The sequence below is a fragment of the Nanorana parkeri genome, unplaced genomic scaffold, assembly GCF_000935625.1.
Source record: "Nanorana parkeri isolate BGI_ZX_2015 unplaced genomic scaffold, ASM93562v1 scaffold300, whole genome shotgun sequence".
NCBI classification, from domain to species: Eukaryota; Metazoa; Chordata; class Amphibia; order Anura; family Dicroglossidae; genus Nanorana; species Nanorana parkeri.
In genome coordinates, this window is record NW_017306568.1 from 327,142 (window position 1) to 349,948 (window position 22,807).

At 42.2% G+C, this 22,807-nt stretch overlaps 1 protein-coding gene across 3 annotated transcripts in view; it reads right to left on the minus strand.

Annotated features, from left to right (window-relative positions):
* Positions 1-4,986: 4,986 nt before the first annotated feature.
* ETV1 (ETS variant 1) overlaps positions 4,987-22,807 on the minus strand; it is a 60,376-nt gene continuing 42,555 nt past the window's right edge. For all 3 annotated transcript variants that reach the window (XM_018557728.1, XM_018557727.1, XM_018557726.1), the window contains 5 exons: positions 13,898-13,966; positions 13,738-13,806; positions 9,923-10,092; positions 6,813-6,914; positions 4,987-5,558 (listed from right to left, as the gene is read on the minus strand). In XM_018557728.1, coding sequence (XP_018413230.1) covers positions 5,337-5,558; positions 6,813-6,914; positions 9,923-10,092; positions 13,738-13,806; positions 13,898-13,966 — 632 coding nt within the window. In that variant the 3' untranslated portion in view covers positions 4,987-5,336. The remainder of the gene's footprint in view (positions 5,559-6,812; positions 6,915-9,922; positions 10,093-13,737; positions 13,807-13,897; positions 13,967-22,807) is intronic.

The window sequence follows — 22,807 nt, forward strand, 5'->3', positions numbered from 1 at the left end:
ACCCATGCACTCTGCATTATTTACTCTTGACCTCTGCATTATTTACTCCTGACCCCTGAACATGGAGTTAATTACTCCTGACCTTTGCCATTTGAATGATTTACTCCTGACACCTGAACTCTGAGTTACTTATTCCTGACATCTGAACTTTGCATGGAATACTCCTGACCTCTGAACTCTGCATTATTTACTCCTGACACCTGAACTCTGAGTTACTTGTTCCTGATGTCTGAACTTTGCATTGAATACTCCTGCACTCTGCATTATTTACTCCTGACCCCTGAAATATGTACATTGCATAGTCCTGATCCCTGCACTCTATATACATAGGCTCAAGTTTTAAACCCCTCCCACCACAATTTTGCCATGCCTACAATTTGCAGTGTATGCCGCCTCATTCTTTTTCTCTAGGGCGGCCATTCTGGGAAGGCTGTATGGGGACCCCAGGATTTCAAATGGCGGCCCTGTTGTGATGGGAGCAGTTCAGGACAGGAAACCTAACGCTTCCCCGCTCTACCCAAAGCAGGAAAAAGCCAGATTTTATCAGAAAGACTCAAAATAAACCACACACACACCAGCGCAAAAGGTTCCAATAAATTTTCAATACATACTCTTTCTGTACAGGTTTCTGCTTAAAAATAAAGCAAAACAAACATCAGAAATGTATCCTTAGAAATTTTCTCTCGACCAGTGTCCAAAGCCAGCGGCGGGCATAACCGGTCGGTTCCATCAGCCTCCAGGTCTTTTTTTTTTTTGAGCAGTCCAAAAAAAAGAAATTAAAAAAAAAAAAAAAAAGATCCGCCCGAGCCTTTCGCAGCAAGCGGGCGCTCGCTGGTCGTTTTTTTTTTTTAATTATTATTATTTTTCGATGCGCAGGAGCTGATTGCAGTGCAGCCAAGCTATGTTATTCAGTGATAAATGATGGGAGTCATCTATTTCGTCCTGAAATGCTACCTGTAGTTACAGCAAAATGCGTATAATGGTCTTATATTAAATTGAGCATCAAAGAATAAAATAGTACAGAAAATACAGCAGCAGAAGCAAATTTTTTTTTTGTTTGTTTTGTTTTTCTTTTCTAGCATTTATACATGTTGTGAACATAACACAGCGGTAAAAGGCATAAATGCATATTAATGGGTACCATATCTAAAAAAATGACTAAAGTACCTATTTAGTGTATTGGATAATTTTTTTTTCTTCTCTTTTTTTCCCCAGAAGAGTGCTTGCTGTACCTAAAACAGCGTAATACCATGTGCCTGAGTACAGTTAATTCCTACTGAATAAAATAATAGGCTTGCAGTATTCCATTTTTTTTAATGTATATAATTCTCGTCATCTCCCTCTAGGACTTCTAAATTGGCCATTGGTAAAGGTTACAACATAGTTATTCATCTTATAGTGAACCTGCCAGCATTCAGTTGAATTAAAACTTGCTTCTTATGATTGGAATGAGGGAGGTGCGTGTGCTTCCTTTACTGGCTCTGGCGCTCACATATGTTATTATGCCCAACTGAACCCTCAGTTACGTATGCAGTAACAAATCTGCTGTTCTTTTTACCACTATTAGGGCATGTGTAGGCGGGCTTTCAAATTGTGTCAATGGTGTCAGAAATCATTGACAGGTGCATTAGACCTGCAGTTGACCTCCTTCTGACCTGCTTCATGCAGGTTTTGCAGCCCAATGGAGCAGTGGTTATGGGGGAGAGAGTATCAAACCCTTGGAGAGCCATACCGCTGCTGTGTGCAGGTGACCCATGGTCTGATGTTTCAGTGTGCTGCCAGCACAGTGTTTTCTAACCCTTGCTGCAACCACAAGGGCCTATGCTGACAGGGTTTTGCTCACTTCAGATGGGTTTTGCATGCCAATGAAAGTCTATAGCAGTGGGTAGGCAATCTCAGCACTCCAGCTGAAGTGAACTACAAATTCCATCATGTTTTTGCCTCTGGCAGTCATGCCTGTGGTTGTCAGACAATTTGATTTAGAATGTAGCTATGCTGCACATCATAGTCCTGACATAGTATAGGGTCAGGGCCACCATTTCTCTAGCCATTTTTGACTACTGAATTACACAAGGAAATTAATGACATTACAATACACTTGTCAAAAGGTGACAGGTCCTCTGTAAGTCATGCTCAATGCATGCCCATGTTAAAAAAGTAGGTCCAGTTCTGAAGTCTATGAAAAATTTCAGAGCATTGCCTGGCAAATGTTTAGACATAAGCTACTTGGGACTTAGCAGAATAGCAGAGCTTTATGAAGCGGTAAACCATATCAGATTATCAGGCTTACCCTCCCACAACCAATTAAACCCACGAGTGAATGTCTCCTTTAAAAGAGAGGATTTCCGCAAATAAGTCTTCTCTCTTCATAGGTTATTAAATGGCCATTTTGGTGGCTGCAACATTTCTCAGGCTGGGCCTTTGGAATAGTGCCACTGCATTTTACATCGGCTCTTTCCAGACCCAATCAACATATTTGCCAGGATTGTATAGGGGTGACAGGTATGCCTTAAGAATTGACCTTTGGTAAGGGGTTTCTTCAAAGACATTCAAGCTTCCTGCTTTAATTGTCTCCAATTGTTTTTTTTACAGTGGAAGCCAAAACAGCAAGCCCAGAAGAACCACAGTCAGCTTGTGTATTGGTCAGGTAAAAAAAAGTCCTAACAAAAACTGTGGTTGACCCTCACTCTAGGACTGTACAGGTGTAGATGGGGACTTGAAAAGCAGAAAATTTGGGTTGGGTGTAACATTCATATTAAAATTTCCAAAACACTGGCAGAACAAGGCACAGGCTACAGGTCCCAAAGACACTGTCAATGTAGGTTACACATATGGGACAAAGTGGTGTGTGAACTCTTCTACACTCACCTCTCTACTCTACCAATTGCCAATTTAGACACAACTATCAGTTTGACCATCCATAAAGTTAAGAGACTCAAGTTTGCATACAACTTTGTTAAACAGTTTACTACAAACATTTGCCATTAACATTTTAGTAGCAGAGTCCTCCACCAATGTAGACTATCTGTTTGGGGTCAACTGTGCTAATCAGGAACTGAACTGTCAAAGACATTATAAATCAATGGCGGCATTTGAAAGCCAAGTTTGCTGTAGAAATTACAGGGTTATTAAACCTTTGACGTTTGCACATTTTCCATTCCAACAACCAGGTGACCTAATTACAGCATGAATTATGTGGACAGCTTAAAAAAATCATTAGGTCATCTTTTGTTCTATGGACAGGCAAAAACTACCTCTACAGATGTATTACATTGGCGGAGCTGCCAACTAAAGATCATGGCATTCTCCTCAAAAAACTTGTTAAAAATGGTATACAGGGGTCAGAAACTTTTGCTTACTTTTTGAACAAATGCAGAAAGACCCAATTCATAAAAAAACAACTGAATAAACTTGTTTTAAGATTGCACGGCCTTGAAACTTATTATCACTTACATTTTCTTGAATTGACCTTGAAGGAGTTTTCCATTTTCTGCAAGAACTTTAAAATAATATCTCCCCTTATTGTTGGTGACAATTGGAATTCCCTTCCTCAGAACCTGCCTCCTTTGTGAGCTATTGCACTTGGCAACATTTTGGAAATTAAAACGATAAACTTTCTTAGCAACTGAAATTAAAAGGCCCCATCGTTGCCCAGAAGGTTCACCTGCTTTGGACAAAACACTGGAATTTGTCTACAAACAGCACAGACAGTTGTGAGACATGACCACCACTGCAGTGTTAGAGTGTTCCATCACTAGCCATTAGATTGGTAAGACCTCCAATTTTTGCAAAAGTGAGAAACTCCTTCAAGACATATTTTAAATGTACAATACTAGTGGAGATTATATTTCTGAATTATAATATTTAAAATCCAACTCCGCCTTTTTTTTAAATAAACAAAATATCTTGATACCGTATGGCATGAGATCAACTTTGTGAAACAGCATTACCAAACATGTTCCATTGCTCAACCAGTTTAAAAAAGGTACATTTTTGTCGTAAGAGCTATTTTTTTTAACTCAGGGGACAGCCTATCTGCTATGTTGCCCTCATTTCCAACCTTTGAAGCTCGAAGCCATGCTTGTTAGACCCCTATAGATGCTGAAATCATATTTGGAATGGCCATTAATCTGACACTATACAAATTCAGGCCAAGACAGACTCGAGCACCAACTTCTGCAGTTCACAGAGAGGAAGGTTGCCTAGCACAAAATCTTGTGATGGGAGCCTGCAGGTTGACCACAGTGCAATGTGAAGGGCTACACAATTCTGTTTTCAAAAGGGGTCTGCAAACACAGCTTCCTCATCTTTCAAGGTAGTTTTCCTAATTTCTCGCTAGTTTTCCCTCATCTCTCAAGGTAGTTTTTCCTTATAGAGCCATTGTCAGCTTGCCCATTCAGGTCAAAGTGACAGCGTCTTTAAAAATAAGTTCCTCTTCCCCAAAGCTAACCTAGCCAGCACTTCCACTCCTGCCTTCATTTCCCGGTGGCACCAAACTGCCTAGTGGATGGTTACAGGACTGGCAGCACCTATTGCCTTAGGTGCCCAGGCCAAGGGGAGAGTTTAAATCACTCTGCCAGTTATATGGCAGTACTTGAGTTTGGTGACCGCCAGCTAGACATGAGCACTGACACGTGAGTGGAGGTCACATGCCCCCCCACACTAGAAAGTACTGGGTACTGTCCCCAGGCTGTGACAGAGGAAGGAGTGGCAAGGAAGTGCTGGTAAGGCGAGTATTGGGGCGGGGTTAGTTTACAAATGTCTCTTTAAGTATACTTTGAGTTCAGCAAGACCTTACATTTTGGGGGAAGGGGGGGTTGATATTTGGGAATATTGGCTATTTTAAAAGGGAGCAAAATTAGTAAGGAATACGATTCACAAAGCTGACCTTTTAGCGCTTTTACCTCCAGTAACCTTAGAAGAACAAGGACAATCTTCATACAGCTATTTAAGCAATACAAGTTAACTGTACCCAGGATTAAAAAAAAAAAAAAGAAAATAATGTACAATATATTATGAGATTTAAAAGAGGAAAAAAAAAATAAAAGTAAATACAGACATGACTTGTAATGTAGTACCGTAAGCTTCCCTTCCCGAGCATAAATGAATATTTCCATCTTCTTTTATCATTCTGTTACATACATCGTTTTATGTGTTATCCCGAGTCCCACAAGTAAAGTGCTCTGTCCATGGCAGACCAATTGAGATATGCAACAGGAAAAGCCCATTTAGGAACTACTAAATATATTTATATATATATTTATAAAAAAAAGTATATTTTGCTTTTCTTGGGCCTGGCGAAGAAAAGTGAAAAGATCCATCGTCCGTCTTTATCGCTAGTAAACGTATCCTTCATTGTATGGGTGAGTGTTACAGTAACCGCCGTCTTGCATGTAGGGGATGTTTTCGTCAAAGTGAGACAGCGGTACAGTGTCTTCCTCGTTGACGTGCCTCTCCATGTCCGTTTTCAACAACGGTCGCTGATTGTCTGGGAAGGCCATGGAGAACAGGGCTTCCGGGTCGCATACGAATTTGTACACGTATCTCTCGCCGGCAACCTTGAAAAAAAAAGAAGAATTGGTTCTTTTTTATTAATTCCTTCTTAAAGCCAAACTGCTCAAAATATCCACGGAGAACAATATATATAATGCAGTGGACTGTGGTAAGTAATGAAAAGTACAGAGGTCAGTCGTATATTAACATAGTGCAGGGTTCAGTAATATGTAATGAGTACAGGGGTCAGTAGTAGATAATGCAGAGTGTAGGGATCAAGAGTAATGCAGAGTGCAGGGGGTCAGTAGTATGTAATCAAAAATGCAGGGGTCAGTAGTATATAACATAGGTCAGGAGTAAGTAATGCAGAGTGTAGGGATTAAGAGTAATTCAGAGTGCAGGGGGCAGTAGGATGTAACCCAGAGTGCAGAAAGCGTTACTATATAATGCAGAGTGCAGGGAGCAGTAGTAAGTAATGCAAAGTGCATTGATAATGAGCAAGTAATGCATAGTGCAGGGGTCAGTAGTAAGTAATGCATAGCGCATGGGTCAGTAGTATGTAATAAAAAATGCAGGGGTCAGATGTAACATAGGTCAGGAGTAAGTAATGCAGATTGTAAGGATCAAATATAATGCAGAGTGCAGGGGCTGTAGGATGTAACTCAGAGTGCAGAGATCAGTACTATGTAATGTACAGTTCAGGGGGGTCAGTAGAAAATAATGCAGAGTGCACAGGTCAGTATTATGTAATCCATAGTGCAGGTGTCAGTAGTATGTAATCCAAATGGCAGGGGTCAGTAGTATGTTACAGGTCAGGAGTAAGTAATGCAGAGTGTAGGGGTCAGTAGTATGTAATGCAGGGGTCAGTAGTATGTAACGCAGAGTTCAGAGGCATAGTACGTCACACACAGTGCAGAGATCAGGCGTACGGAACACACATCCCTCCCAAGCAAAATGCCTTCTTACCAGTACACGCATCTACCCCAAGCTAAAATTCACCCACAGCACATATTCCTCTCTCACTCTTTTAAATGGACTCACAGACCTTAGATGCAGCAGTGTCTGACAAAGTGAGGCGAGTCCTCCCAGGTCTCCCATGGCTGTGTCATATGAAACATCAGAGACTTAAAAGGAGCTTAGGCCTTTATTCATCTGTGCAATACCTATTGTCATTCTTATCTGAGAGCCAGCCACCACTTCTGATGGAGGCACAGGGAGTCGTGATTGACCGGTAGATTGCGATCGACCCGCTGACAATCCCCAGGTGTTCCAGACACAAAAAGTTTACATTTATAAACCACCAAGACAAGGCTTCTCACCTTCTGCATAATTCCCTTTTCATAATAGTATCTCAGTGAACGGCTAAGCTTATCATAGTTCATAGCTGGCCTGTTTTTTTGGATGCCCCATCGTCGTGCCACCTATCAAAAAAAAAAAGAGAGAATATATGAAATTATAATTAATCAACAGGATTTTTATTGATACAAGAAACATATGTAAAAAGGGTACTTGACAATTGTCGGTGTGAGAAGAAAGCCCTTTTGTGCTTCACCTCTCACAAAGGCTGTGTGATGCCCAAATGGAAGGGCAATTCAGTGTCAGGCTTTCCGTGCACAAATTTACCCAGAAGTCCATGAGGCCTATTTATATACATAGCACATAACACAGGAAAGCAGAAACTATGACCAAGGAGTCTCCCTTTAAACACTTTGACCTTGAATGGTCAGGTCATTTCAAATGGTCTTCAAGTTTTTCTGCTTTCTATTAACTATAGAAACAAAGTAACTGAATGACCTTGTCTTTTGAAATCCCAAACCTTAATGCACAAGCTCATTAAGATACATTAGCCATTACTTTAGAGCCAGGCATTCTAATGCAAAGTAATTTCTACAACTTATAGTTATTTGTAAAAAGATAAGAACAGGTAGACCTTCCGTGCCTCTAAGCTTAGGTCACTGAAGTGAATTCAAAATCGGCCAAAGAAACTCCTATATATCAGTGGTAGATGCTGGAGAGCAAAATCAACTTTATTGGGGAGATGTCTGTGCCGACTTCCCAGCTCTACACATATATGCCTATTATAGGGGATCCCACCACTCCTTTTGTATTTTTTATTTGTTACAGGTATTTATGTAGCGCAGACAATTTATGCAGCGCTTTACATAGTGCACATTAATGCCCAAGTCCCATCATACTCCTGACTGGTAAATCCCTTTAGGAATAGGTGGGTGCTACAGTGGCAAATGGATGGCGCCGCTCAATATCAGAAAGGAAGGGGTCACTGGAACTCCATTATGCTGATCAATAAGCCTTTATTGATGAATGCTCAGTAACAAACAACACAATGTTTCGGAGCCATGCAGGGTGATGCTGTTTTGCCTGATGAAGGGGACCCTGCGATACTGAGTATGCATTAATAAAGGCGTATTGATCAACGTACTGCAGTGCCAGTGTCCCCTTCCTTTCTTACATAGTTGCACATTCACATCAGCCCCCACCCTCAAGGAGCTTACAATCTTAGGTCCCTATCGCACATGCATACAGGGTCAACAGAGCTAATTAACCTTTGGAGTGTGGGAGGAAACCCACGCAAGCACAGGGAGGACATGCAAACCCCATGCAGATAGTGACCTGGCCAGGATTCGAACCATCCAACCCCCTGTGCTGCAAGGCAGGAACGCTAACCACTACACCACTGTGCAGTCCTATTTATACCAAGGAGAATATAAAAAGGAAGAGCAGGGACACCTAAAGATGAATAGTAAGACCCAAAATTCCCATGTGGACATGAACAGAGTCAGGAGTTATGGCTGGGGGATGTTGAAACATCCAACAACCATCACCAGGTGTCCACCAGATTACTTCTAAAATGAAATCATCACTTTTGGGTGTATGAACCCTTTAAATATTTATTACAGTTAGTGTTGAAAAATAGTTCTGTTTTAATTGTCCTAATCCATTTCTTGGGGCCCCCAGTGATAAGCTGGCCACACGTGTATTCATATGACCTTTGGATGCAACTATCAATTTGATTTTCTGATTGAGTGTGCCAAAAATGGACCAGTTCTGCATGCCCTTTCTGTATATTATGAGGGATTGCATTAAAAGGACAGTGATTAACCCAGCTGGGGATTTTTTTTTTTACCAATCTTATTAATATTTTGAATAATTAAATCCTAAATAAATAATGAAATCCTTAGTTGACTCGGCCCAATTAAATTATAGATCAAACAGCCATTCTTGAGTGACAACCCTTTATAGCAAACATCTCAATTAACTGGCATCTTAATATTCAATACAATTTAATTTAGTTGATCAGATCTACATGAAAACAATTACTGAAAAATCTGCACATGTGTGGCCAGCATTGGTCACCAAAGCATCGCCTTATTATAATTAACTGTAGTGAGGATTTTTCTGGTACAGACGCTACATCTACCTGTGTTGATAACAGAAAACATTTTGGATATGTTAGGAAATATTTAGGACATTTAGGATTACATGTGAAATGAAGGGTAAGCAAACCCTGGCCCTCCAGCTGTGGTGAAGTACATACCCCATCATGCATCTGCCTCTAGGAGTCATGCCTGTGGCTGTCAGTCTTGGGAAGCTTTATGAAACTTGTAGTTCCACAACAGCTGGAGGGCCGGAGTTTGCCTACCCCTATAGTAAAGTAATCTGTATATCCCGTTCACTTAATGCTTCAGTTGTTTCCTGTTCCATGTGAATGACAGATCTGTTCTAAACCATTTAAAGGATGAAACCGTCAATAAGTCAAGACTGTTACAAGGAGAAACTGTAGTGGCTTGAGGAAAGGTCTAAGATTGTACTCTGTGCCCTCTGATAGAATATGAATGTGACTTAAGCATCTGTCTTGAGAATGTCCTCTGACATAATGTGGAGCTAGCTTGAGCATCTGTCTTGAGAATGCCCCCTGATATAATATGGAGCTAGCTTGAGGAGCTGTCCTGAGAATGTCATCTGATAGAATATGGAGGTTACTTGAGGAGCTTCTGAAGTCACCTCCAAATGCATTCATTTAACTGTCCCCTGTGTCCTCTAACAAAAAGGTGGATGTGACCCAACTAAAGAAACTAGACATAACAGAATGAGTCTACATCTAGCTGAGATTTCAGGTTGAATTGGGTACTAAGCTGGAATGACCCATCAGAACCCCTACTCTTTTTGGTTTAGATGTGGAAGAGCTAAGAACAGAAAACATCCAACCTTATTTCCAATCATTGGAATAGCATTGAGATCATTGGATGAGAGCTGAAGAAGTGAAGTCCCAGCACAATTTACTCCAGCCTGCTTCTCTCACACACTTACAGAAAATACACGAGATGGGCTTCAGGCAGAATTATCGTGAACAATCATGGTAACACCCTCCAACATTCAGAAACACAGCAGAATCAGTTGATGTACAAACCTCCTCTGGCTCAATTAGCTTAAACTCCATGCCTCGGCCTGTCCATGCAATGAAGTGGGAATTGGCCGGGTCATCAAGAAGTGCAACTAAGAACTGCCACAGTTGAAGGGATCCTCTCCGCTGATAGGTGGGTCCTTCGCGGTACAAACCCGGCTCCTGTTTAATATCACCTAGAATATAGAAAATAAATTGCACACTTTTTATTTATTTTTTTATTTTAAAAGACATAGGTGACTTGCAACACTTCTGTCAAGCTTCTATTACACTCAAAGCAAATCTACATATATGCAGACACATGGGCATGCATGGACACCAGCCTAAAGAGACCCATTCACTTTTCCGAGATTTAAAGAGACCCTGTTGTCGGCCTGTTCGTTTCAACACACTTTTAACATTTACCATACGATTATATGAACATTTAACTTTTCATGCATTTTATTAACTGTAAAAGCCTACCAAAAAGGCATAGGACTGCTGCTGGTTGCCGCCATCTTGGATGTGATGTCAGCAGCTCCAGCAGAGAGCTCACTCAAGTCATACTCTATATTATTCCCATTTTACTTCTCCTCCAACAGCTACATAAAAGGTTACCTAGGGAGCTGGGCCAGCACAATCAGTAATTAGACAGTCCCAGAAGAGGAGAGGCCTATGACGTACAAGGAGGGAGGGGGCTGTGCAAGGGAACTAATTAGTCAAATTTGCTAGCACGTTCAAAGACACATTGCATGTGAAGAAACAATTTATGGCAAGGAAAAACACTGCAAGTAAGCATTGAATATATTCTATTTTCTCTCCTTTTACCTATAATTCTTTTAGGCTGATGACAGGGTCTCCAAGTAAATGATGTCCCAAAGACAGATATACTCTCATGTTTTCCTTCTCTTCCTCAAACAGTAACAATGTTAACCACTAACAAGACTATCTTTTTTTTTTATCATTATCATCATCACGTTGAACAGTACCTAGCAGCTAATTTACACCTCTTGCAGTCAGTCATGGCACCGTGTCCCTCATGAGACAACTGTCCACTTCACACGTGGATTTCATTTCGAGTTCAGTAGTGTCGTACACATAATAACAGCAGTTCAAAATAATTCCCACTTTCCTTTCTAACAGTCCCAACACTGGGCTTACATAATAAATAGATGTGAAAGCAACAGTAACGTGCCGAGTTCAGGCAACCTGCAGTAAGATCTGAGCCAGCGATTGCCAATTTCCAAAGTATGGGGGCCCCTGATGCCACCAAAGGGCCGCACATAATATTTTATTATATGCAATGCTATAGAATACTGTCAGACAGCAGACTTACTAGAGGTAATGGTCAGATTCTGGATGTGTTACCATGGCAGGGGACATATTACATGAGACTCCTATTGCTATTCTTTGCTATTATAGCCCTTCTACAAATCAATGCTCCCACTACTGACTTCTGGAGTCCAAAGGCAACACTGTAAAAACACCAAAAGGGACGTATATGACCCTTAGGCCACGGGTTGAGGCACCAGGGATTTGCGCTGGCTGGTCACCTAGTATTATGGAGAAAAAGCTGTCACCTTCAAGTCTGAAGCTGACAGCCTTTTCTCCATTCTATCAGGCTACATAGAAGGGAAAGCCTCCCCGCTGTGTAACCTGTCATGGACGGAGTGCTGCCTGTTAAATTACAGTCGGCGTTGCATTCAGCTTTTGACAGCTAAGTTAGGTTGTTAGTTTACACAGCAGCAGGCTTCCCCACTGCTTGGGTAACCCAACATAGTGAGGCAAGAGCTGCAACAGCCTCTACTCTGTGTTAGGGGCCCGTGCTCTGTGGATGGTTTGGGCCAATGCCAAAGCGCCATTGGTCCAAGCTGTCCAATCAAAAAAAACAAACAAACACTGAGGACATCGATCTTGATGCCTTACCAGTGACGAGCAAATGAGGGACAGGGAGGCTCCTCCTTGTCTCCTCCCTTCCTCCTCCACACAGACCGGGTTGGGGGCAGGGCTTTGGCAGGCTAAGTCAGGGCTTTGATTGGCCGGGCGTGCTGGGGATGGGGCTCTGGGAATGCCTCACCCAGTATGGAAGGTGCCGCACGTCACTGATCTCCTGTAATATGTCTGCAGTCTCTGACCATCTCCTGTTGCAGACAACTGTTTCCGACCGCTTTTTTTTGGCATTACACTCAGAATATTCTGTGCAACCCTCTGGTGATGTCAGCGGTGGTACTAGAGACCCCCCCCCATTATCAAAAAAGTTGACCACCAATGGCCGAACCCAAAAACACTGCATTACCTGGGAGGCAGTGGGAGGTAAGAAGTCTATGGCTGGAATATATCAACAAAAACAAGCTGAAAAATGCGGGCTGAACACATGCAAGCTGCTGTAAAGGACTAATAACCCAGAAGAGGGCAGAGGAAGAGAGTCAATTATACTTTTAATCAGTTTTAGTGTGCTCTCAGCCAAACATTAGTGATCCAGCAGAAGGTGAACGTGAAATGTTTTGTAAACAATTTGCAAGTAAAACGCGCAGAATCGGCCGTCGAAAGGCACCAATAATGCTTCATTTACAAATCCTGCATTTTAGCAAAACCACACAGTTTGTATTTGTATAACCCGTCATATCATGCATATCAGACGTCTTTTTTTTTTTAAAGCTGATCACCAGCTAAAAGATATCTCTGAGTTTTGGACAGAGATGGGAAGGGGTAAACACTCTGCTAAAGAGACCCCGTCACCAACTTCAAAAAATGCCAGTAGTAAATGTGACCACTGCAGAAGAGCCAATTCACTAGCACAGCCCCCTCCCTCCTAGCATGTCACAGGCCTCTCCTCTTCTGGGAGTGTCTAATTACTGTCTGTGCTGGCCCTGCTCCTTCACAACTTTCTACATGACCTCTTATGTAGATGCCGACGGAGGAGCGAAGGGTCACAGTTCAGATGCGAACAGGATCACAACGGCGCCATCAATGTACTGTGGGTACAGGGTGCCATCCCCTGAGGGTCCATAGAAGAATAAGGATCTTCATCATCACAACTTGGCATAGACTTGGGGTATTGAAACTTTGGCCCACCAGATGTGGGGAAACTACAAATCTCATGGAGCACTGCAAGACTCTTGAGAGCCACAGGCATGACTTCCAGAGGCAGGAGAGCTGAAGTTTGGCTACCTCTGGTATAGTGAAAATCTTGTCCTTTATTCACCCAAAGCAACAGCCATCACAAGAGATGTTTTGGGACCTCGCCGGGTCTCTTTCTCTGCCCTCAGGGTCCATGATGCTCTGCACTCACAGGATACCATCGGTCTTCCAGGATGAACGATGCTGGGTGTCACTCAACCCCAAAGACTGAGGACATCTAGTGGTGGAAAGGAGTTACTGCGGGAGTACCCCTGATATGGAGGTAATCTTGTCCTTTATTCACATAAAGCAATACAGCTGGAGAGCTGATTTTTCAGGACCTCCTCAGATCCCTTTGAGTTGATACCCAGCATTGTTCAACCTGGAAGACTGAGAAGATCTAGTGGTGGAAAGGAGTTACTGCGGGAGTACCCCTGGTATAGTGGTAATCTTGTCCTTTATTCACATAAAGCAATACAGCTGGAGAGCTGATTTTTCGGGACCTCATCAGATCCCTTTCTCTGCTCTCAGGGTCCATGACGCCCTGCACTCACAGGAAACCAACAGTCTTCCAGGTTGAACGATGCTGGGTGTCACTCAACCCGAATAACTGAGGGCATCTGGTGGTGGAAAGCTACTTTTTGGATTTGCTACTTCCTGGGGTACAATTTGAAAAAATCTTAGGCCAGCATTGGGCATGAGGTTGGTGGCAAGGCACATACCTTCAAATTTCTCAGGGACCACGCAGGTGTCATCGTAGAACTGCCGCGGACCTTTCTCATACATGCAGCCTGGAAGGCAATGAAAATAAAAAACGTGTTAGGTAGAGGTAGATTGCCAACGCGTGCCGAAAGGGAACAGAACAGCTGTACAATCAAATACCTTCTGTGCCATTGGGATGAGCCAGAAAAGCTTCTTGCCTCATGTAAATGGAATGGCAGCTAGGCACTTCTGCAAGCAAAAAAAGACAATGCTAATGAGAGGAGAGAGAGTCTGGGGTGCAGAGCACGCAGGTTATCAATGAGACAGGCTGCAGACAGAAAAGTAACAGAACGGGACACGCGCGGCAGCCAGAGCCAACCTGTCAACACATGGTTAGCATTCCCCGAGACGCAGGCTTGCGGTTCTGCAAAACGAACCTTGAATATGAAGAACGCTGATTTTATCTAACGTAGTCACTTGAACTCAAACTTTCAGCATAATCAACCTTGCTAAAGGTCAGCTCCTTTGGCAATCACACTCTCCTTTAAATAGCACTTAGACTTTTTTTTTAGCAAACATAATTCACATTTGTCTGAACAACCGCATACTGATTAATTATATTTTTTTTAATTCTGTACAATGTGTCAGATGATCTCCGGGCAAACTGCTAAATTCTCAGACAAAAAGGGAAAGGAGAAGCAGCAGACTGATGATCTCATCCCTCTTACCTGCTCTCTCTGATCTGCTCTCCTATCAGAATGTTTATTGTTGGCACATGAGCACTTAGGGCTTGTTCACACCAAATGCAGACCAGATCTGCATGGGTTTCTGCACACGCAGTGCAGTGGGTTGTGCCGCGTTTTATTTTTTTAGTTTAAAATGGGCGTTCCAGGGTGTTTGCATGCATTTTTGATGTGTTTGCATACGTTCCAGAGCAGGTAAAATAGGGCTTGCTGCAGTTTTTTTTTACATGCTCTGGAACTGAACGCTGCGGTGTGAACCAGAGCCCAAAATACCATTGGAATACATTGGACGCAGTTTTGATCCTGTCTGTAACTGCTCTGCTACTGGAACGCGCTTGGTGAGAACAAGGCCGGAAACCCAGCTGATTGGCTCCTTGTGATGCTTCTCTTTCTTCACTCTGAGCTCTGCTATACCGGACATTGCAAAAAGCTAACATCAAGCCAAATTCTGGTACCTACACTGCTTCTATTTAATAATACATTTAAATGATGCATTAGTGAATACAATCATTTGTGACTTTTATAACAGTACAAGGGGTCTACCACGGACAAGTGAGTGACACCGATAAGCCAGTAGTAGATGAGGAATTGGAAATGCTCTAATCCCAAAAGACATGTCTACAAAGATACAATGTAACTAAAGCACAGAGTATGAAAGGGGAGGTTACAGTTTAGTACTAGGAGGCAACTACTGGCAAGCGAGTGACACAGAGATTAGCCAGTAGTAGATGAGGAAGTAGGGAATGCCCTAATCTCAAAAGACATGCCTGCAATAATACTATGTACAGGAAACACAGGGGAAGAGGAGGGAGGCTACCGCTTAGTACTAGGAGTCTACTATTCACAAGTGAGTGAAACATAGATCAGCCAGTAGCAGGAGGAAGTAGAGAAGGCTCTAATCTAAATGACATGCCTGTAATAATACAATGTAACTGAACCACAGGGTATGAAAGGGGAGGTTACAGCTTAGTACTAGGAGTCTACTATTGGCAAGTGAGTGACACAGAGATCAACCAGTAATAGAAGAGGCATTGGGAATGCTCCAATCTCAAAAGACAGGTCTACAATCCTACTGAAGCACAGGGGACGAGAGGGGGGAGGTTACAATTTAGTACTAGGAGTCTACTACTGGCAAGTGAGTGACACAGAGATCAGCCAGTAGTAGATGAGGAATTAGGGAATGCTCTAATCTAAAAAAGACCTGCCTGCAATAATGCAATGTAACTGAAGCACATGGGAAGAGAGGGAAGGATACAGCTCAGCACTAGGCACACTAGACTCACAATATGTCACAGAGGCCAAGGAATAATCAATTGGGCCCCAGACATCAATTGGGCCAATGGAACTTCGGGTTCGGCAAAGGCGGGGCGATTTCTAAACATGTTGCGCGACAATTTCATGGACCAGATGGTGGAGACTCCTACCAGAAAAAATGCCATCTTAGATCTAATTGTCACTAATAATGCAGAATTAAAGAGCAGGGGCCTGCACGCTTTTCAAGTCATGCGCTCTGTGCAGTCTGTGTTTGACACATGAACTGCTCAGTTTAGCACAGGGAATTCTGAAACCTCCGCAGTCACGTACAACACCACTCTACGAAGGTGAATCATCTCATGGAAAACCATTCAGGGGGTTGTAACTAACAGGCAGTTTGGGTTCCCCTTTCACCAAGCGTAAAATACAGCAATCTGATTGATCAGTAGGTTTGCAGTACTGCTCACAGAAGCTAACAGCTGCCCTGTTTTTATTAACAGCATTGAAGTGGAGTTTTCATAATGTTTAAAAGGATGTGAAATATTAAACTTCTCAACACAGAAAATAAAATCATATATGTGCCCCATTATAAAAAAATAAGTCACTTTGCATGACATTTCTCATACAATTCTGTGTCTACTGTATGGGCAGCTACAGTCAGCTTAGGGGGGGGATTCCAGCAGTCAGTCCTGTTCTGTGCACACAGATAGTGAATATAAATCACCCACTCCAACCAGTAAAATATAAATTTAAAAAAAGCCAGTACGGAAAGCACACCGCTAAGCAAAGAACCGCAAATACAGGAAAAGAAAGGTCATTATATTTAACTGAGGAAATGCACAGCAAACATGCTCTGGGGATGTAGGCTCTAAAACATTAAAAAGGAGAGAGGGATGATCACGGGAATAACAAGACTTCATTCACTTTCTAAAGACACAGATACAAATATGCTTTTGTTCCTCCACACCCTTCCCAAAAGTCTTGCAGAACAAATTTTGGCTTGGTCAGCGGAAACAATGCTCTCAAAAAAGATTACTGTGTTTGCCCTGGGTAAATATTATGCTGGCATGTTCACTATAGTCATATTTGAGATGGGAAATGCTAAATTACTTTTTTTTTTTGTCTTGCCACAACTTCACAAACCCGGAGGTAGTAGATGGTCATTGCCTGGCCCTGCTTAATTCTGAAGGACTAGCAGTAGTAACATTTCCAAAATACTTCCCTTCTTAACCAATGATAGCACCAAGCTACTGATTCACTCCTTTGTTCTCTCACCTGGACTATAGTGACTCGCTCCTCACTGGCCAACCTCTACATTCTCTACTTCAGTATATCACAAATGCTGCTGCTAGTCTTATCTACCTTATCAACCACTCAGTGACTTCCCTTCTACAAGTAGCAATCATTCCACCCGCTTCTGATCACCCAAAAAATAAAACTTAAAATACTAACACAAAACCATCCAAAACTCTGCCCCAATGTTATCTAAAAATACCCAAAGCGTCCTCTTCCCTTCTCCCAAGACCTTCTGCTCTCAAGCTCCTTCATCAACTTCTCCTATGGCCACCTCCAGGATTTCTACAGAGCCTCTCCCATCTTCTAGAACATCCTACCCTAACCTCTCCCATTTTCTGGAACGCGCTACCCCAACCTCCTACTATGTTTTCTGTCGGTCCCAACAAATAGAATTCTAAATACTAACCATCAAAGCCATCCACAACACTACCCCAAGTAATATCACCAAACTCATCGCAAAGATCATCCAAGCTGTTCTCTTTCTTCCTCCCAAGACAGCCTGCACTCAAGATCCTTCGCCACCTTCTCCTATGGTCACCTGCAGAGCCCCCTACCCTAACCTCCTGCTCGGTCTTCTATCTATAGAACTACTCACCCATCCAGGTATAGCCAGTACTAGTTAGTCACATTCAACTGGACTTGTTCTATAATGTTGAAGACATTTAGTAGCTCAAAGCCACTTTTTTTAGTTCTGATGAGTCACTGGGGATGCCACAGCCTGAAGCACCTGTATGCCATTTGGAATGAATGGCTCTCTAATATTAGGCTATATATCGGCGGTTCTAGATGTGCATCTGACTGATGGGGCATAAAGGATTGATTTGCATGGCTCCGCCCAATGAGGAACAATTCTCTTACTTTTGGTATGCATGATAAAATGAGACATGTGAAGACCTTATGTTCTAAAGCTGCCCACACACCTTACAATTTATCTGCAGATTTTCTGTGGTCAGATGGAAAAAGGTACAACAGATTCCTCCATCTACACTTAACTGTGTGGATGGAGTAATCTCCACCTGGGCCAATCTGTTGCACTTTTTCCATCTGACCACAGAAAATCTGCAGATACATTGTAAGGTGTGTGGGCAGCTTAAGAAGGCTTTACTGTGCTAGGCACTTATTCGGTTTTGATTCCTTTAGTCCCTCTCAACCTGTATGGTTAAGCTATCACAATAAAGGGGTTCATTCCTCATTTTAGGTTTATTCCTCATTTTAGGATAGTGAGTAGAGTCATGGAAAGTGCTACTAGAAATTTCTACAGTCATTCCAAACAGCATACAGCTGTTTCAGGTTTGTTGATCATGATTAGTGAAGCATGTAGAAATAACAGCTCCTATGGAGTTGGCGCTGTGAGGATGTACTGTCCTGCAGGTTACCCACAATGTCCCTGCCGCTCAGAAGGCCTAACCGTTAATTTATGACTATCAGAAAGGGTCAGGCCCTAATCCAATTGCCTCAACGTTTCCAAAGTGATTATTTAATCAAATGGGTAACATGGTTAATTAGCAGTCATAAACACTGCTCTGAAGTTCATCAAACTAATGACTTGCCCAGGAAAAAAAAAAAAAAAAAGCAGAAGCGTAATTAAATTGTACACTGTTCCCATTTCTTACTGATCTAATAACCAGCCGCATCAATGAAATTTAGCATTTACGGTTTCAAACTGCACTAAAATGTTGATACAATACGCAGAGCTGTTTGCGCTGGTTAAACAGGGTTACTTCAAAGCAAACAATTAGTAGACGGCGAAAGACTAATTGTGTTTTCCCCGAGACGAAGACATGGCTTTAACAAAGCAAATGCAATTCTGTCTTCATTCCATGTCTAAATTGGATTTAAAAAAATGAATAAATTGCAGAGCAGAGGCTTCGTCATTCGTCACTTCAATCACCCTGCCAGAATGTATTCTAGGTGCCCAGGATGGAGCATAAGGCAACTTTTTACTGCAAACTGAAATACATTAAAAAGTCATAGTCCAACAAAACAAAATGTTTCATTTAAAGAGTGCGTAAACGTTGACAATCCACTTATTTGCTTCTTTTGGTCTGTTAAAATGTAACTTCAGATTATTTTTGATCATTAGGTCTCCCTCATAGTGCCAGTAGCCCCCCTAATAGTGCCAAGCTTTACTTGCCCACTTTGTGCTCCAGCACTGCCCCAAATTTCTCTTCCGGCCAGAACATTGTTATTCTACCCATTTCCTGTGAGTCTAGCCTTTTACTGTACACATTCCTTAGGTTGTAAAAGGAAAGGATGTGTAAAAGGTAAGGTCTTCAGTGGGCAGCGAGTCAGATAGAGCCCACCATATTTCTTAGCTGTAACACATCCAGCATAATCTAGCCCAGTGGTTCTCAACCTGTGTAACCTCAGGACCCACATTTGTCCTTGGTCATTGGCCTTGGACCCAAGTCGCACTGGCACCTCTACAGGTGACGTGAGGGAGCTGTAAGCAATTCACGTATGGATGGAGCTCCCTCGCAGCCATAGCACCAGCCTGCTCCACCTGAAGCTGACACCCAGTGCTGATCAGCATATTCTGAATGGCTGCTTGGCGCAGGAACTGACAGTGCTGCGCTAGGGGGAGGCTGAGAAGCCTCTCACCTAGAAAAGTGGAAGGCACAAGGCGATTCACTGAACACTTGGTCGTGACCCACTTTTGGGTCACGACCCACCAGTTGAGAATCAAGGATCTAGCTCTTTCTTCCCCAACCTTGTTGCCCCTGGCCCACCCCCATCATTCATAGGATTTCAGTTCTTTCAATCATTAAGGCTCAGCATCACATGTGGACATTACCAAGGGCAGTCTGCTACTCCTCCAGACTAACATTTACCAGTTAAGGCATTTTGATATTTGCATAACTTCTCCCAAGAGTCAGCAAACTGCTTGCATCAGGGCTGAGGGCTCTTGAGAGGAGTACTTAAGCAGGGTGCTGTGATGTTTTCAGGAAGCTATGAACAGCAACCTGCTGGTTCCTACCACCAGCCTTCATCTGCCTCCATTACATATGCACACGTAAGCACAGAGACCCAGTGATGATGTCACTGGGACTAAAATAAAGTATGCAATTAAATTAAAAATATCACTGACATGTTGATGGTGGGGGAGGGAAGAACCGGAGAATGCAAAATATATGCAGATTAAATTCAGTTTTAGGTCATGGGAATAATACACAAATAATAGTAAAAGTAGTAAAGTAAATGCACAATTTATGGCCCAACGTTTGAGGACACCATCACATCTACACTATATGCCCAAAAGTACATGGGCACCCCACATGAAGTTCAAACCTTTACAGTGCAGGGTACTGTTAATGCTACAGGATACAAAAGGCATTTTAGACAACTGTGTTCTTCCAACCTCCACGGAACAATTTGGTGAAGACCCTTTTCTGTTCCACCATGATTATGCCTCTCCGCACAAGCCAGCTCCATAAAAACATGATTCAGTGTAAAGGAACTGATGTGGCAATTGGAATGCAAGAGCAGGTTGATGCGGGTCAGGACTCCACAGTCATGCTGGAACAGAAAAGTGTCTTACCCAAACTGTCGCCACAATGTTGGAAGTACTCAATTATCAACAAGGTTTTTTGTATGTTGTAGCATTAACAACCTTTTACTGGAAACGCCTGCATTCAACGATTTGGAGGCATCCCCATATACTTTTGGCCATATAGGTAGGTGTGATGGCCAGGTAACCCAAATCGTTTGGCCGTATAGTGCATGTTTTATGGCCATAACATATGAACATATGGGCCTTCAATAGGGTCATGAAAGAAACAAGATAGTGGCACCTTGACATATACCAGGACTGGTGGAAGAGGCACTGTGAAGAATGTCTTATTATTTTATTTTCAAGTACATTTTATGGGCACAGATTAAGTTGATGGACCAAACTCCACTTTACCAATCGTTAGGGTGATAATATTGCATGGAAATATCTTCTTTATATAATGGAAGTTATGGTGTCAGATTGGCATAAAAAATAAAACTATATTATAATAAAATACGCTTGTATTGCCATTAAGTATTAAAACTGCAATGATTATCTACATTCCATTGAAACTGATTCCTGCAGTGGGATAAGGGATACCTCTCAATATGTTTACCAGATCATATATCTACATCAGGAGATCTAGGAGGAATATACATATATTATATTATTTCAAGCAGTCATGCCAATGACTCTTCCAAGGGACACACAAGGTACATAAAAAGGAAGTTCCGAGATGCTAGAGCCCCTAAAAGGCTCCAATAGGTCTGTTAGATCTATACAGTGGCCATTGAAGATTTTGATACACCAAATTAACGATGGAGGCCAAGCCAAAACATACACAATAAGTTTCCAATTGAATATATATGTATACTCACACAGGCTCACACCTACGAAGATCATGGTAGTAGTACCCACATGAGCAGCCTAGATGAGCACACCAGGGTTCTCCTACCAAAAAGTGAGCAGCCATGACCAATCTTTAGGGCCACAGCCAGCAGCAGAAATCTAAGGTTACAACAGGTAAGCTAAAAAACACAAACAGCTTCTAATATCACCAAGCACGAGTCTAAAATAACAAAATAAAAAAGCTACAAATGAAACTAGCAGTCACAAGCTCTTGTTCAGGACGTGTTTTCATGTTTTAAAGATACGGAATAAAAACAATTATTACGAGGTACTTGAAATGAATGAGCAGTACCGAAGGAGGCTGCCAAGAAAATAATTAGGGCAAAATGAAGGCAAGTACACGCTGTCAAAAAATAAAAACAAGTCTGTACAAAACAGTGATTTGGTCGGATTAGATGCACTTTTGGGAAAGGAGAAACCATTTTAAAGACGGAGTCATTTACACCATACAAAGCAAGCTTAAACCTCGAGTGCCGGGTCACTGCTGTCACTGGCGGAAATAGCTTTCTTTGTTTCAGCAGGATGTTGCTTTTTATTTCTTGATTACTGCTTATAAAACATGTTGTTAGTTTAAAAACCAGATATAAATGAAATATTTGGTGATTATTTGTTTATTGTTTCAAATAGGGAACCCAAGAGGCATATACCGTTACTTTTACTTTTTGGGGGGGAAAAGTGACAGATTCTTTTGAAAACACCCCCCCCCCCCCCCCCTCCAAAACAGACCCGTGCACAATTCCCAGAATATCCAACACCAACATTTGCTTCACAGCCTTTTACAATCCCTGCATTGCTTAGCCGAGATAACTCTCCAACTAGGAACAAGTGAATCTTGATTGACAGGTGCTCTTTTATGAACCAATGTCCATTTAATTCTAGGAAACAATGTAACAAATCAGTTATCTGTCCAGCAAAGACAGCAGCTGTGCCAGTGTCAAAAAAGTATACGCAATTATTAAGGATTAATTAAAAATAACTTTAATACCTGTTAATTCTGTCAGTATATCCACTATTTTCCCTTTTCTCTAATAGGGTGACAAGGTTGTTTGTTCTGAAGTGAAATGATGCAGCAGTATTGTCACCCTGCGGACAGGGGAGTGCCCAGAAAGCCCTGACCTGAACCCTACAGAAAACCTTTGGAATCAAATGGAGTGTAAATTGTGAGCCAGATTTTCTCATCCAACATCAGTACCTGACCTCACAAATGTGCTTTTGGCTGAATGGGCACGATTTCCCACAGTCAAACATCTTGGGGAAAGCCTTCCTAGAAGAATGGAGGCTATTACAACCATAAGAGAGGTGGGGAGCAACTCTAAATATATGGTTTGAGAATAGAATGTTGAGCAAGCTCGTATACACTCACAATAGGTGAACAGCAAATTGATGCAAAGCCTTCTG